This window comes from Pan paniscus, chromosome 18, assembly GCF_029289425.2.
Source record: "Pan paniscus chromosome 18, NHGRI_mPanPan1-v2.0_pri, whole genome shotgun sequence".
Taxonomy (NCBI): domain Eukaryota; kingdom Metazoa; phylum Chordata; class Mammalia; order Primates; family Hominidae; genus Pan; species Pan paniscus.
The window spans coordinates 32,209,931-32,227,579 of NC_073267.2; the positions used below are offsets into that span (position 1 = coordinate 32,209,931).

General features: G+C 46.0%; 1 protein-coding gene across 1 annotated transcript; it reads left to right on the forward strand.

Annotated features, from left to right (window-relative positions):
• Positions 1–1,412: 1,412 nt before the first annotated feature.
• LOC129394201 (nuclear pore complex-interacting protein family member B15-like) lies at positions 1,413–17,256 on the forward strand (the record flags this gene model as incomplete). Its single annotated transcript, XM_063597533.1, has 7 exons — positions 1,413–1,430; positions 5,722–5,904; positions 9,527–9,626; positions 9,790–9,934; positions 14,052–14,112; positions 14,222–14,257; positions 15,608–17,256. Coding segments are annotated over 7 exons (1,803 nt in total), but the record flags the coding sequence as incomplete, so codon positions are not given.
• Between the last annotated feature and the right edge of the window lie 393 nt (positions 17,257–17,649).

Below are 17,649 nucleotides of genomic sequence, written 5' to 3' on the forward strand. Positions count from 1 at the left end.
GACAGAGTCTCGCTCTGTCACCTAGGCTGGAGTGCAGTGGTGCAATCTCGGCTCACTGCAGACTCTGCCTCCCGGGTTCAAACTATTCTCCTGCCTCAGCCTCCCAAGTAGGTGGGACTAAGGCGCCCACCACCACACCCGGCTAATTTTTGTATTTTATTAGAGACAGGGTTTCACCATATTGGCCAGGCTGGTCTGGAACTCCTGACCTTGTGATGCGCCCACCTCGGCCTCCCAAAGTGCTGGGATTACAGGCGTGAGCCACCACACCCAGCCCCTGTTTTGTTTTTGTTTTGCTTGTTTCTTAGGGTTGTTTTTCTATTTATGGTAAAGGCATTGGCTTTCCATTTGTAGCATCAATAGAATATTTCCTGTTTACAATAACCTTATGTCATAGTAAATGGTAAAGGGATTTAAAGCAGTGGTTTTCAGCTGCCAGAGGCCTGAGTGAGTTTGGGCACACTCTGTGTGATCAATCGGGCAGAAGGCCTGTGGGAAGTTTAGCTGAGGACAGGGCCAGGAAAGGTGATGGACAGTGGGGGTCTGTCCGGGTCACCAGACCCCTGGGTCCTGCCCACCTGCTTGGAGCTCCCCACCCATCACACATGATGCTGCCAAGCCCTCTGGGTATTGTGGGCAAATACCTTAGGAGAGAAGCTGATGAACTTTGTTTCTTGAAATGCACAGATTCCTTGGACATCCCTGAGAGGTCAATCATGAAAGTCAACTTGGTTTTCTCCCCCTCATTTGGGTTCAGAATTTAAAGTCCACACACACAGGCAGTAAGATGATATAGATACGGACATCATCACTCGGTTTCGGATGTTAAAATGTCTAGGTGGGTTAGGGGTGATTTGAGATCACACAACATTGTGGCACAAAGATGATTATAGATAAGGACATCATCACTCGGTTTCGGATGTTAAAATGTCTAGGTGGGTTAGGGGTGATTTGTGATCACACAACCTTGTGGCACAAAGAGGAATTCCCAGGCCAGAGGGAGACATTTTATTGCCATGTTATGATCTTATCACTGAGTTGAAAGGCAATCTTGTTTCATTTTGGATTCTTATGTTTATGTCTTATAAGGGCACTTTGAATTTCCAAGCAAATAATAATTTTGAATTAGCTTTTAATCATTGACTTCTAGCACAGTTATATGATCAGAAACATGCTGTGTGATTTGATTCCTCTCAAATATATTGAGATTTGCTGGAACAAAATAAGTCAGGTTAATTTTTATAAATGTACCATGCATGCTTAAAATGAATGTATCTACATTTGTTCCTGAGATACAGGTTGATGGACGGATGGCTACATGGATGTGATGGAGATGGTTTACTATCGGGACCTTCCGCATCCTGCTGATGTTTTGTTGCTTAGGATATGAATGGCTGAGCAGAGGCTGTAAAACCTGGCACCCTGCTTGGGTATGAGGTTCTTCCTGCCATCCTGCCATCATTTATTTTTTATGTTTTGTCGCCAAAAGTGACCTTGAGGAACCCTGGGAGCTCAGGAAGGAAGGAGCGCCCAGAAGCAGGGACAGGGAGCTGGTTGGGGAGGACCAGAAATCAGGTTTGTGAAGGTTCCAGAGAGGACCTGTCTTTGGGAGGAGAGTGGGAGACTGAGATGGGGGAGGGGTCATTGGAATGATGCGGGCGCTACTTGGCGTTGTCCATTGTGAGGCACCACCGGGGTCATCAGGGATTGGTGGAGAGGGAGTATAAAGCCCCAGGGTTGCCAAGGGAGGGCCCAGACCGAAGAAGGTTTGGTGGATAGCAGAACCTTTTTGTCTCCCTCTAATTGCTCCTAAGCCTCACGCTCCCTTGCCCCGCGTGTTCTGTTGCTTCCCTGATCTTCTCCGTGACCTGTAGCTAAACCTTCCACCAGTGCTTGAGAACTTAATTTGAACCGGATCCTTTCCCAGACCCCTTTCTTCTTCTCCTCGTCCTCCTCCTCCACCTCCTCCAGGTGCCCAACAGCCCCCTTCTCCTCCTTTCCCTTCCCTTACTTCCCCCCTTCCCCTCCCCTTCCCCTCCCCCTCCCCTCCCCCTCCCCAACTCAGATCCGGCCCTGGTCCCCGTCCCCTTCCCTCCCCCCTGCCCTAAGCCACCTCCACCTCTGTCCTGGCCACCTCAGGGCGCCCTGAAAGGACCAGGACATGCGGCTGCGCTTTTGGCTCCTCTTTTGGCTCCTGCTGGGATTTATCAGCCATCATCCCACCCCTGTGAGTAGACGCTGGACCCGCGGGGTTTCTTCCTTTTTACTGGGCTGTGTCACGCGGCATGAAATTACACAGCTCAGGCCTGTAATCCCAGCACTTTAGGGGGCCGAGGTGTGGGCAGATCACTCGAGTCCAGGAGTTGAAGAGTAGCCAGGGCATCATAGCGAAACCCCATCTCTACAAAAAATTCCAAAAAAGAGATTAGTTGGGCCTGGTGGTGCGTACCTGTTATCCCAGTTACTGGAGAGGCTGAGGTGGGAGGATCGCTTGGGCCCAGGAGCTGGACGTTGCAGTGAGCCGAGATGGCCCCGCTGCACTCTTGTCTCTAACAAACAAAATGGACCAAAACAAAGTGAAATGTCATTTGATTTGTGTCATCTGGTTTGATGACTTTTTTTTTTTTTAGACAGAGTCTCACTCTGTCACCCAGGCTGGAGTGCAGTGGCAAGATCTCGGCTCACTGCAACCTCTGCTTCCGGGGTTCAAGCAATTGTCCTGCCTCAGCCTCCTGAGTAGCTCAGATTACAACGCCTGTGTAATTTTTGTATTTTTAGTAAACGACCACGCCTGGCTAATTTTTGTATTTTTAGTAGAGACGGGGTTTCACCATGTTCGCCAGGATGGTCTCCATCTCTTGACCTCGTGATCTGCCTGCCTCGGCCTCCCAGTGCTGGGATTACAGGCGTGAGCCACCACGACTGGTCAAAATATATAACCTTAAGTGTAAGTTTACTAACTTTGGAAAGTACATACACCAGCATAAACCAACCCCCTTTCAAGATCTACATTATTTTATTTATTCATTTATTTTTTTGAGACAGTTCCTCCCTTGTTGCCCAGGCTGGAGTGCAATGGGGCAATATCAGCTCACCGCAACCTCTGCTTCCCAGGTTCGAGCGATTCTCCTGCCTCAGCCTCCCGAGTGGCTGGGATTACAGACATGTGCCACCACTCCCAGCTAATTTTGTATTTTTAGTAGAGATAGGGTTTCTCCATGTTGGTCAGGCTGGTTTTGAACTCCCGACCTCAGGTGATCCGCCCGCCTCAGCCTCCCAAAGCGTTGGGATTACAGGCGTGAACCACCGTGCCCAGCCAAGATCTACACTATTATGTCACCCCAGAAAGTGAACTCTCACTCTTCCCAGCCAGTCTCTTTCTTATCATAGGTTAGCTTGCTTATTCTGGAATTTCGCGTCTACAGATGCATGCCATGCCATAGGTACTCTTTTGTGTCTGCTTTGTTCTGCTCAACACCATGTTTCTGAAATCATTACCATTGTTGTATGGTTCTCTAACTCCATCATTTCCATTTCAGACTCAGCATATGCTCAGTTCAACCTGATGAAGGGCTATCTCTGTTTAATTCACCATCTTGAAAGAAACATTTAAAATTGAGATGTTTTCAAGAATATATAGTTAAATCCTGAGGAATCGATGTAGAAATGTTATCACAAGCTGTCTGAACTTACTCAGAGGAAGTCTTCATCTTCACTCACATAAGAGTCTAATGGAATTAATATCAACAATCTTAGAGAAATCCCACACTATTCATGCCATTTTCATGATCTCCGCCTTGGTAATTTTTTTTTGAGACGGTCTCACTCTGTCACCCAGGCTGAAGTGCAGTGGTGTGATCTCGGCTCACTGCAACCTCTGCCTCCCAGGTTCAAGTGATTCTTCTGCCTCAGCCTCCCAAGTAGCTGGAACTCTAGGCGCGTTCCACCATGCCCTGCTAATTTTTTGTAATTTTAGTAGAGATGGGTTTCACCGTGTTAGCTAGGATGGTCTCAATCTCCTGATCTCGTGGTCCACCCACCTCGGCTTCCCAAAGTGCTGGGATTGCAGGCGTGAGCCACCACGCCCGGCCCACCTTGTTAATTTTTAAGCACTAAAATTTGATACTTATTTGTGAATGAAGTAATCTCTTCATTGTGTTTTTTTTTTTTTTTACTTATGCTGAGCTTTAAATGACAAAGATTCATATAATCCAAGAGAGAAGTATTATTTAGAGGGATTCTTTTACCATGTGATATATAACAAATGCATCCAATGTTATACATCAATTTAAAAAACAAGTAAATAACTTTAAAGAAAAGATAACTACTGGCCAGGTGCAGTGGCTCACACCTGTATTCCCAGCACTTTGGGAGGCCGAGGCAGGTGGATCATGAGGTCAGGAGTTGGAGACCAGCCTGGCCAAGATGGTGAAACCCTGTTTGTACTAAAAATACAAAAATTAGCTGAGTGCGGTGGCAGGCGCCTGTAATCCCAGTTACTCAGTAGCTGAGGCAGGAGAATCGCTTGAACCCGGGAGGCGGAGGTTGCAGTGAGCTGAGATCATGCCACTGCAATCTAGCCTGGGTGACAGAGCAAGACTTTGTCTCCAAACAAAAAGAAAAGATACTTACTTTATACTTAGCTTGTCTTAGCCATGAGTGACGGGCTGCATGTGGCCCAGGACAGTTTTGAATGCAGTTCAACACAAATTTGTAAACTTTCTTAAAACATTAGGAGATTTTGGCCAGGTACAGTGGCTCATGCCTGTAATCCCAGCACTTTGGGAGGCTGAGGCGGGCAGATTACCTGAGGTCAGGAGTTCGAGACCACCCTGGCCAACATGGCAAAACCCCATCTCCACAAAAAATACAAAAATTTGCTGAGTGCATTGTCAGGCACCTGTACTCCCAGCTACTCAGGAGGCTGAGGCAGGAGAATCACTTGAACCTGAGAGGCAGAGGTTGCAGTGAGCCGAGAGCACGCCACTGCACTCCAGCCTGGGTGACAGAGTGAGACCCCATCTCAAAAACAAAACACCAAAACAAAAACAAAAACAAAAACAAATGGCTGGGCACGGTGGCTCACACCTGTAATCCCAGCACTTTGGGAGGCCGAGGCAGGCAGATCGCCTGTCAGGAGTTCAAGGCCAGACTGGCCAACATGGTGAAACCTCATCTCTACTAAAAATACAAAAATTAGTCGGGCATGGTGGCAGAGACCTGTAATCTCAGCTACTCGGGAGGCTGAGGGAGGAGAATGGCTTGAGCCCAGGAGCTGGAGGTTGCAGTGAGCCGAGATTGCACCACTGCACTCCAGCCTGGGCGACTGAGTGGAGCGGAACTCTGTCTCTAAAAAAAAAAAAAAAAAGAATTTTTTGTTTAGATCATCAGCTATTGTTAGTGTTAGTGTATGTTATGTGTGGCTCAAGACAACTTTGCTTCTTTTAATATAGGCAGGGAAGTCAAAAGATTGGATATCCCTGCTTTATACCAAGAAAGACAGCACCCCACATTTGCGATGCCTAAAAACACTACCAGCCATCTGAAAAACATGAGACTTGTAACTTCTGTTCTTTTTTGTAGCAGTGGAATCCCACGGTGATATCTGAGGGATGTGGTTACCTTTTGGAGGAGGTTGACGGTTTCTAAGGATGATTCTTTCTGAGTGAAATATTGTCGGTGTCATTGACCTTTTCATTATTTCAATTATTATTATTCCAGGTTATCAACACTCTGGCTGTCTATCGTCATCGTGAGACTGACTTTTGTGGAGGAGTTCGAGACCACCCTGGCCAACATGGCAAAACCCCATCTCCACAAAAATTGGATAATTTGATAATTATCGTTATTGGGTTTCTGAGACCTTACACATTTACCATTCTCTTCTGCACAAGTTACCTTTGTGTGAGTATACTAACTTTCTGTAGAGGTATACTTGTAATCACAAATAAGAATAAATTATATAAAACAATTCACATTTCTGGACTTCATTATGAATATGTGGTTTTACCCAAACAATCAGGGAAATGATTTATTAGCATAAGAATTATGAAAATGTCTGCCATTTACATTATGAAAATTAAATAGGTCGGTGTTTGTTTAATAGAATGTCAACAGAGCTTTTGGTCAAAAATAAGTTTTTTTAACCTTTGTGCTATTTATCACAAATGGAGTATGAGGTTTCGTCACTTAAATAGGAAATTCTTTCTAAACTCTTCTGCTTTATAGTTCTATCATGTGGGTGGAAGGAAAGCTTCCAATCTCCTCTCTGAAGATTCACTGCAGAAATGAGCTGACAACAGACAGCTTAACAGGAAAAGAAAAACATAGAACAGGCATAAACATGGGAACCAGCTGAAAAATGAGATTGCTAGAAGGGCCGGATGGTTGATGCTTAAAGAGCACCCTCTTGTGAGGGGAGAGGGAGATAGATGGAGATGTAGGCCATTTAGAGGGGCAGCAAATGATTTTTAGGGGAAATGAAAGAGCCCAAGGAACAAACAATTGGCCTGAGACAAAGTTCCTTTGAGGTCATAGGGACGAGGTGACAAACTGCCGGAAGGTGAAGGGCAGAACTGCACTGCGTCTCATGATGCAGAGAAAGCCCCAGAGAATCTCTTAGAACTGCCCTCCAAGAGAATCGATGAAAAGTGTGTCTGGGCAGGGTAATTTTGAATGACATCATTCAAAGTGCATGTTCCCACTTGCAACTGGAGAGAGATCAGTATGTCAAAAGTCTGTACTTGGTAAGAATTTGGCTGCTAAGTTGTGCCATAATTTGTCTTTTGAGCCTTTTTTCCTTTGGGTAAGTTGAGCTCTACATTTTGTCTTGCCATTCATGACAGTAAAAATGTGGTTGTCTGGGGGCTGAACCTCCTTCTGAACAATGATCCAAGATAAAAGTACTAATACCACAATGCTTTTTTATATTCAAGGGAAGAGGAAGTATGTTTCAGTTTCACCACCTAGATAATTACACGTCATTTGGCACTGCCTTTCAAGATATGTAGAAAACAGAAAATATATGAGTTATGAAGATATCTAGGCACATTTAACATTCTCTATGCCACTTAGTCCTGAACAGAGAATTTTCGGTATAAATTGGAGGAAGCTTTTTTTTTTTTTTTTTTTTTTTTCTTTTCTCAGCCCCGAGACGAGTCTCCCTCTGTTGCCCAGGCTGGAGTATAATGGTGTGATCTCGGCTCACTGCAACCTCCACCTCCTGGCTTCAAGCGATTCCCCTGCCTCAGCCTCTCAAGTAGCTGGGATTACAGGTGCCCACCACCATGCCCAGCTAATTTTTGTATTTTTAGTAGAGTCGGGGTTTTACCATGTTGGCCAGGCTAGTCTCAAAACCCAACCTCAAATGATCCACCCGCCTCAGCCTCCCAAAGTGCTGGGATTACAAGCGTGAGCCACCACTTGAGCCAGGGGAAGTTTTTAAATTTACCACTTTTTAACAGTTCCATTTAGGAAAGTTCAGTTGAGCTGTTGGACTTGGACAACTTCACACCTCTCATCTTTGTCCTTGTCATCTAGTCATCTATACCATTACCTCCTAAGCAGGGACATCATGGGTGCCATGAAGCATTCATGCGTGATGGCATTTCTTTGCTTGTCATTTCTTCATGTGTTCGACATTTCTCCTAGCTCCAAACTGGGCCAGCTACCTTTCCTATGAAATCTAGTAGTAGCTGTGGGATTGACGTGGTTGCTCTTTTCATCTTTTTAGATTACCCATTGCTTCTCTCGAAATCCTAGTACATGACTTTTTTTTTTTATCCTATGTGCAGAAATCAGGAAAAAACAAATTCTACAAAGAATTTGAAAGATATTATTTCAGGCCAGGTGTGGTGGCTCATGCCTGTAATCCCAGCACTTTGGGAGGCTGAGGCAGATGGATCACTTGAGGTCAGGAGTTCAAGACCAGATGGGCCAACATGGTGAAACCCCATCTCTACTGAAAAGACAAAAAGTAGGCAGGCATGGTAGCAGGCACCTGTAATCCCAGCTACTTGGGAGGCCAAGGCACAAGAATCGCTTGAATCTGGGAGGTGGAGGTTGCCGTGAGCCAAGGTAGCGCCACTGCACTTCAGCATGGTTGAGAGTGACACTCCATCTCAAGAAAAAAGTCATTTCAATGACTACCTCAGGAGATTCATAGGTATCTGACCCACATCTGAGATGGGATTTGCATTGCATTTTTGCTATGATGAGAACAAATATTTAATATCTTAGAAGATTAAAAGCATACTGTGATAATATGGAAATCTTGGTGGGAATTCAGTCATTAGTGAGAATGTTTTGCGTTAAGTTCAAACCAGCCTCAATGAAGCTGATGTGAGGGAAGGGAAAGTGAACTCTGAGTAGAGCAGGGACAGAAGGAAGATGCTCCAGTGCAGATCAGGAAGGAGCAGGGGGTGAAATGTTACAAATTCTAGAACTCAGAGAGCTGAAGGTAATTACTTCCTTTTCAAGTTGTGAAACATGTTAACCTGTGGTAAAATACTTATAAGATGATAGTAACCATCTAACCATGTTGAAGTGTACAGTTCAGTTGTGTGAAGTATATTCATGTCATTTTTTTTTTTTTTTTTTTTGAGACGGAGTCTCACTCTGTCACCAGGCTGGAGTGCAGTGGTGGGATCTTGGCTCACTGCAACCTCTGCCTCCTGGGTTCAAGCAGTTCTCCTGCCTCAGCCTCCCGAGTAGCTGGGACTACAGGCGTGCATCACCATGCTCAGCTAATTTTTGTATTTTTAGTAGAGATGGAGTTTCACCATGTTGCCCAGGATGGTCTCCATCTCTTGACCTTGTGATTCACCCGCCTCGGCCTCCCAAAGTGCTGGGATTACAGGCGTGAGCTACCGCACCTGGCCTGTTTTTTTTTTTTTTTTGAGACAGAGTTTCAATTTTGTTGCCCAGGTTGGAGTGCAATGGCACAATCTCAGCTCACCACAACCTTTTCCTGCTGGGTTCACGTGATTCTCCTGCCTCAGCCTCCTGACTAGCTGGGATTACAGGCATGCACCACCATGCCTGGCTAATTTTGTATTTTTAGCAGAGACAGCATTTCTCCATGTTGGTGAGGCTGGTCTCAAACTCCCGACCTCAGGTGATCCGCCTGCCTCGGCCTCCCAAAGTGCTGGGATTACAGGAGTGAGCCACCGTGCCAGCCTCATGTCATTCTTGTGTGTGTGTGTGTGTGTGTGTGTGTGTGTGTGACAGAGTCTCATTCTGTCGCTCAGGCTGGAGTGCAGTGGTGTGATCTCGGCTCACTGCAACCTCCGCCTCCCAGCTTCAAACGGTTCTCTGCCTCAGCCTCCCGAGTAGCTCGGATTACAGGCGCCCGCTGCCATGCCCAGCTAATTTTTGTATTTTTAGTAGAGACGGGGTTTCACCATCTTGGCCAGGCTGGTCTTGAACTCCTGACCCCGTGATCCACCTGCCTTGGCCTCCCAAAGTACTGGGATTATACGCATGAGCCACCGTGCCCAGCCGTCATTCTTATATTATTATTTCCTAGGTGTATTTCCTGAAGACTATCTTCTGGTCTCGAAATGGACATGATGGATCCACGGATGTACAGCAGAGAGCCTGGAGGTCCAAACGACGTAGACAGGAAGGTATGGCTCTCTTGGAGTCCCCATAGTGTGGAAATGAGTTTGCCCTGGAAAGGGAAAGAACAGCTTCTTTTCCTCAGGTTTCTCACCTTCTCTTCTCCTCACTCTCACCAAGGGCTGAGGTCCATTTGTATGCACACAAAGAAAAGAGTTTCTTCCTTTCCAGGAAATAAAATTGGCCTGAAAGACGTCATTACTCCATGGAGACATGTGGAAAGAAAATTTAGAGCGAAAATCCATAAGAGGAAGGTGACAACGAAAATCAACCATCATGACAAAATCAATGGAAAGAGGAAGACCGCCAGAAAACAGTAAGATGTGCCTTGACACAAATACTGTTGTATGAACCATGTGCCAATCAAAGTAGACAACTGTAAAGTCCTTGAGAATATTTTCTACAATATTTGTGGCAAATTCAGTGGGTTCAAAATTGAGTTTGTCCTTTCTGCTTCATTAGTTTAAGCTGTATAATTCCTTTCCCTTCCTACATTCTTGTTTGTCATTTTTTCGGGGGAAGAGGAGTTGCTAGTACTGGCATTGGTTTTCCTTTCTCTGTCTTTTTTTTTTTTTTTTTTTTTTCCTGAGATGGAGCTTTGCTGTTGTTGCCCAGGCTGTAGTGCAATGGCACAATCTCAGCTCACTGTCTTTTGGGTTCAAGCAATTCTCCTGCCTCAGCCTCCCAAGTAGCTGGGATTACAGGTGCCCACCACCACGCCCAGCTAATTTTTGTATTTTTACTAGAGATGGGGTTTCACCATGTTGTCCAGGCTGGTCTCGAACTTCTGACCTCAGGTAATCCACCTGCCTCAGCCTCCCAAAGTGCTGGGATTAGAGGCGTGAGCCACCACAGCCAGCCTTTTTTTTTTTTTTTTTTTAATTTTGAGATAGAGTCTCGCTCTGTCGCCCAGGCTGGAGTGCTATGGTGCAATCTTGGCTCACTGCAACCTCTGCTCCCAGTTTGAAGCAATTCTGCCTCAGCTTCCCGAGTAGCTTGGATTACAGGTGTGTGCCAGCACATTTGGCCAATTTTTTTTTTTTTTTTTTTTTTTTTTTGAGACAGAGTCTCACTCTGTCACCCAGGCTAGAGTGCAGTGGCATGATCTTGGCTCACTGCAACCTCCACCTCCCAGGTTCAAGCGATTCTTATCCCTCAGCCTCTTGAGTAGCTGGGACTACAGGCATATGCCACCATGCCCGGATAATTTTTGTATTTTTAGTAGAGGCGGGGTTTCACCATATTGGCCAAGCTGGTCTAGAACTCCTGACATCATGATCCGCACACCTCGGCCTCCCAATGTGCTGGGATTACAGGCGTGAGCCACCGTGCCCGGCCAGATTTTTGTATTTTTAGTAGAGACAGGGGTTCACCATGTTGGCCAGGCTAGTCTTGAACTCCTGACCTCAGGTGATCTGCCTACCTCAGCCTCCCAGTGTGAGCCACCGCACCCAGCCTGGATTGTTGAATTCAATCCTTGGGTCACCTCCAGATTCATTTTCACAGTCTTTCATGTTTTGGTCATATTACATTGTATTTTGCTGCCATATGACTGATCTTTTTCTGTTAAATGTGAGATACTTGTTAAAAAATATTTAGCAATGAATTGAGGCCTAGTAGCATGTTATCTTGCTGCAGAAGAGATGGGAGTCTACTTCTGGGGGATGGTCAGGGGTCCTCCATACAGGCTGCAATTGAGGTCGTCAGTGCAGGCTCAGTCCCTACAAAGGCCAGGGTATTTTCTGTCCACCTTTATTCTGATGCATGACTCTTCTGGGTCTCAACCAGAGCCAGTGGACTTCAGTATGGGTCGCTTTCATTGGCAGACCCTCAATCCACTTGTTTTCCATCTAATCCCATGCATGTGTGCAAAAGCTGCTGTGCTTCTTTGCATCTCAGTAGTTCCTTCTGGAATTCAGCAATGAAACTCAGGGAAATGGGTTCCAAATGCGAGGCTGACTTTCGTCCTGGGTTTCCTTCTTCTCCATCTTCACCTCATGTCTGTTTACTGCCATGTTAGCAATTTGATGTATTCAATCATGAGTTTTATATTCTGTTTGGTGTCCCCCATTGTTCTCATCGGAGATCAGAAGCTTCAGATGCACTTATGTCAACTCAAGAGTAGAATGCTTCCTTAGCTTCCCTCCAGAGTCAGGTTTTGTGTTTCTAGTTCCCAAGTGCACAGCAGGAGTAGTGATGTCCTCACTGGCTTCTCATTTGCATTAAACTGTGAGCTTCTTTAGCGTGGGGACAGGACCCTGCTCCCATTGCATTCTCAGCACCTCACCACACACTCCTTGTTGGAGGCCACTCCAGACAGCATGTGCTGAAGGATGCCCTGTGGTCAGAAACAAGTTCATGAACTTTCTCTTTGAAGTGTTTTTGTCCCTGTTTCCTAGCGTTCTGGGAATTTTACACATCCTTCCTATAAAACCAAGTATCAGGTGAGATCCTTAGGATCAGGACCATGAATCAAGTGGTGTGAGGGCAACACAGCAAACTTACCCTTTTTAGGCCATTTCCTTTTTCTGCCCTCAATCTCTGTGAACTGAACCTTGTTAAAGTCAGTCAACACCAGGGTGGATGGTTTGCCATTGTCACCTATTTTCAGGACATAACACCCGACTTAGGAGCCATTCCGATCATTTCTAATTCAATAGATGCGCCCAGCATTCAGATTGCCTTTTCTCTCAACCAGGATCTTTAAAGTCGATGACAAGAGTTCCAGTCCTGAATCATGGCAAAGTGCAGTAGTGAACTGCGGGGTTAATGACACCATATTCTGGAACGATCTCTCTATGGCTGATGGTCTCAGTTCCGGCATCAGCCTCTGACTGAGAATCAGGGCTCACACAGGAGGAGTCAGATGAGGAGCAATCCTCTGCTTCCGATGGAGTTAGTTGTGATGAATTGGTGAGGTCTGGTTTTTCACACTGAACTAAAATGAGCTTTCGCTGTGTCAAGCACAAGACTGACCCCAGAGACACACATAGTGCACCTCATAGAAGCTTTTAATAGTCTTTATATTTACTAAAGAATAGGACTAACTATGGAAGTATGAAGATGAGCTGGAAATGACAGGTGACTTGCCAGCAGGCCAGAGTGTGACTTTTTTTTGTCCCTCAATGGGAGGTGTCCATTCTCCCTTTGGTTGTGAGAATCAGTTGGTTCATTTGTGGGAAGGTTGCAGGGGGGATCTTTGAATCACAGCCTTCAGATGCCAGAAGGGCAGAGGGAATCCCACACGGGCTGGTGGATCATGTGTGTGCATTTCTCTCCCTTCTAATCTGAGGAAACTAAGCATGAAAGAATGTGAGCATGCAGAAAAGGAGAGGCAGGTATCAGAGGCAGAGGAAAATGGGAAATTGGATATGAAAGAAATACACACCTACAAGTGAGTTCAGAAACTGAACCCCACCCTCTTGGGAAACGCCCATTGGAGTGTTGTTTTTAACCTTTGTACAGTGTTTAGACCCAGTAAATGCAGAAATAGAAACAAATGGTCAGAAGACATATCGAGAGAGAGAGAGAGAGAGAGAGAGAGAGAGAGAGAGAGTTCACAAAACAGAAAACAAAGTACCTTAATATTTACCAGTGACCAAAAGATGTGAAGCAGCAAAACGTCTCCTGACCCCATTGCCAGCTAGACTGTGTGGAAACTCGGTTCATACCAGCCATTCTAGGGGTGGGGTGAGTTGTTGTCATCCTTAGGAAAGTGTGTTGTTGTAGGATCAACCACATCCTTCAAAAGGACTATGCCTGTTTATAAGCCCAGCTGTTTCTGCCCTGTGAAACACGGTAAGGATATTAATACAAAGAGAATACAGCTTTATGATAAAAGATGCTCAATGAAGGATGAATTAGGGATATACTGAGAATGGGGAAGGAAACTATCATCTCAGAAGTCAGCAGGCAGTAAGCAAGAGGAGGAATCAATATAGCAACAGTTTGGATCAGACCATACAGTTTTTTTGTTTTTGTTTTTGTTTTTGTTTTTCTGAGATGGAGTCTCGCTGTGTCACCCAGGCTGGAGTGCAATGACGTGATCTTGGCTCACTGCAACCTCCGCCTCCCAGGTTCAAGTGATTCCCCTGCCTCAGCCTCCCGAGTAGCTGGGATTACAGGTGCCTGCCACCACGCCCGGCTAATCTTTTGTATTTTTAGTAGAGATGGGGTTTCACCTTATTAGCCAGGATGGTCTCAATCTCCTGACCTCGTGATCCATCCGCCTCGCCCTCCCAGAGTGCTGGGACTACAGGCATCAGCCACCGCGACCGGCTCAGATTGTACTCTTATAGCCATCTGAAATACGTTTTCTAGGTAGAGATAGATTGTGTAAGGGTACAGTTGTGAGGATAACAGAAACATGGCAGATTATTTAAAATCATCGTGAAAGTGGTGCTTTATCTGATGAAAGTGATTGTAATCCATAGGAAAATGTTTCAACGTGCGCAAGAGTTGCAGCGGCGGGCAGAGGACTACCACAAATGCAAAGTAAGGAGCTTCCTCCCCGCAGTTGCAGGATAGTTCAGTGCTGATGCAGATGATGCCACGGCTCTTAGACTCTCTCAACATTCAATTTCTCATGTGTTGGCTTTTTCAGATCCCCCCTCCTGCAAGAAAGCCTCTTTGCAACCGGGTAAGTTTGTTTGTTTTCCTTGCTTTTGAACATAGTCTGCCAGGTCAGGACATGGATACATTTTTCTCCCTACAGCTCTGTGCTCAAGCCCTGCAGAGGGAGATGGCAGAGAGAAAGGCTGCCTACAAGCATCACAGTCCCATCCCTGTTGGTAACCGTGTTGTGCAAAAACACCTTCATCCCCACCCAGTGGGGCCCCTGATCTAATATTCAAAGTGTCAGAGGTTCCATATTTGTAATAGCAAATGGGCCCTGACTGTAAATTAGTGAAGAGTGAATGTAACTTATTACCCACAGGGACAATTCCAAATGAAGGCCTTAAATGATGCTCAGCTAAGCTGGTTCTTGTGTGGCCTCTGTACCTTCAAAAGCTGCCGAGTCCTATGATTACACGTGATGGGACTTGTACACTTGAAGTGAAACACAGTTTTAAAACTTGCTTTGTTTAGAATTCCCACCTCATTTTTCCATGGACAAAAGTATTCTTTATGTCCTAGTGCACTTACAATTTGGTATTACCTGGGAGTGAAAAGAAATATTACAGCCATGCCTAACTGACTTCTTGAGGTAAGATTGTTCTGTCAGAAAACCCTCTCCCAGTTCCCCTGCAGCTCTTCAGGAATCCACATCTCTCCAGAGCTCTTTGTTCTCATGGGTGGCACCTCCAGAGTGAAGAAGATCCTTTGTCAAGAAGGGAAACAGAGGGGAAATGAGAGGGTCCTGCAGGCAGAGCTGGAATCAACTTCCACTCTGCCTCTTGCAAGCTGTGTGACCCTGGGCACAATTTCTCCTTCCTCTGGAAACCTCTGTTTTCTTAGATTTGGAGCAGGGTGGTCACACTGACCTTGCAGAGTTCTGAGAATCAGAGACAGAACATAAAAGGCCTGGAAAACATTCTCCAAAAAGAAGCTGCAACATGTGTGGACAATGGGCTTTTCATTCCTCTCTTACTGTCTGTTGACCTGGTGCAAGAAACATGCTCTGGTGATGGCTGTGAGGGAGGAATGAGGATAGACATAGACACTCCTGTGTCTCAAACATGCTTCTTTATTACTCTGTTATGACTCTGTCTTCCCTGGGGCAGGACCCCAGCCTGCCTACATTTGCAGACAGACACAGTGGCATGTGGAGACAACAGTGTGTCCCAATGACTTTTCTTTACCCCCCAGCTGTCAGCAGTACTCAGTGGAAGGGTGATATTATGACACTGATACTGCTATTTTGAAACCTGGAGGATGGAAAGGTGCAAAAATCTATCACCAGCAACAGAAGGTGCAGACCGTGTTGGTGGCAGTAATTTTGTCCATCAAATGAATATGTGTGAAAACATTCCCTTCTTCGGCCCTACAGGTCAGAATGGCGGCAGCGGAGCATCGTCATTCTTCAGGATTGCCCTACTGGCCCTACCTCACAGCTGAAACTTTAAAAAACAGGATGGGCCGCCAGCCACCTCCTCCAACTCAACAACGTTCTATAACGGATAACTCCCTGAGCCTCAAGACACCTCCCGAATGTCTCCTTCGTCCCCTTCCACCCTCAGTGGATGATAATATCAAGGAGTGTCCTCTTGCTCCTCTTCCACACTCTCCTCTTCCACCCTCAGTGGATGATAATCTGAACGAGTGTCTCCTTATCCCTCTTCCACCCTCTCCTCTTCCACCCTCAGTGGATGATAATCTGAAGGAGTGTCTCCTTATCCCTCTTCCACCCTCTCCTCTTCCACCCTCAGTGGATGATAATCTGAAGGAGTGTCTCCTTGCTCCTCTTCCACCCTCAGTGGATGATAATCTGAAGGAGTGTCTCCTTGCTCCTCTTCCACCCTCTCCTCTTCCACCCTCAGTGGATGATAATCTGAAGGAGTGTCTCCTTACTCCTCTTCCACCCTCAGTGGATGATAATCTGAAGGAATGTCTCCTTGCTCCTCTTCCACCCTCTCCTCTTCCACCCTCAGTGGATGATAATCTGAAGGAGTGTCTCCTTGCTCCTCTTCCACCCTCTCCTCTTCCACCCTCAGTGGATGATAATCTGAAGGAGTGTCTCCTTGCTCCTCTTCCACCCTCAGTGGATGATAATCTGAAGGAGTGTCTCCTTGCTCCTCTTCCACCCTCAGTGGATGACAATCTGAAGGAGTGTCTCCTTGCTCCTCTTCCACCCTCTCCTCTTCCACCCTCAGTGGATGATAATCTGAAGGAGTGTCTCCTTGCTCCTCTTCCACCCTCTCCTCTTCCACCCTCAGTGGATGATAATCTGAAGACTCCTCCCTTAGCTACTCAGGAGGCTGAGGCGGAAAAACCACCCAAACCCAAGAGGTGGAGGGTGGATGAGGTGGAACAATCACCAAAACCCAAGAGGCGGAGGGCGGATGAGGTGGAACAATCGCCCAAGCCCAAGAGGCAGAGGGAGGCCGAGACACAATTACCCAAACCCAAGAGGCGGAGGGCGGATGAGGTGGAACAATCGCCCAAGCTCAAGAGGCAGAGGGAGGCCGAGACACAATTACCCAAACCCAAGAGGCGGAGGTTGAGTAAGCTGAGAACACGCCATTGCACTCAAGCCTGGGCAATAAGAATAAATCCGTGGGTCGAAAAAAAGAAAAAAATCAAAAAATAAAACAAAACCCACACTCCAAAAACAAACTAACAAAGAATAAATAAATAATATAAAAATAAAATAAATACTGCAGTCCTTATGTTATTGCTTTGTTTCAGTATCTGGTATGATTGCCTGAGGGACCTGAGGTTTTTAATTAATTGTGGGGGTTTTTTTTTAATCTTTAGAAGTGGTTGGTTATGTAAAATATTATTATTATTATTATTATTTTTTTTGAGACTGGGTTTTGCTCTGTCACCCAGGCAGGAGTGCAGTGGCTCGATCACAGCTCACTGCAGCCTCAACCTCCTGGGCTTCAAGCAATCCTCCTGCCTCAGCCTCCCAAGTAGCTGGGATCACAGATGTGTGCCACCACACCTGGCCAATGTTAAAAAATCCTTTAACTTTTTTGTAGAGATGCACTCCTGGACTCAAGCGATCCTCCTACTTGTCCCGACCACCAGCCTCTTTCTGATAAACATTTACACTGTTTATTATCTGATGCCATTTCTATCTTCTTCCTTGTCATCCAGACATCAAAGAATTAGGTTTCTTCAGGGTTTTCTTTTTCAAGTCCTCATTGTTAAAGATCACTCACATTAGGGCCAGACACCACGACTCATGCCTGTAATCCCAGCACTTTGGGAGGCCAAGGCGGGCAGAGCACTTGAGGTGGGGAGTTTGAGACCAGCCCGGGCAACTTGGTGAAACCCCACCTCTACTGAAAAACATACAAAAATTAGCTGGGCGTGATGGTGCATGCCTGTAGTCCCAGCCACTTGGGAGGCTGAGGCATGAGAATC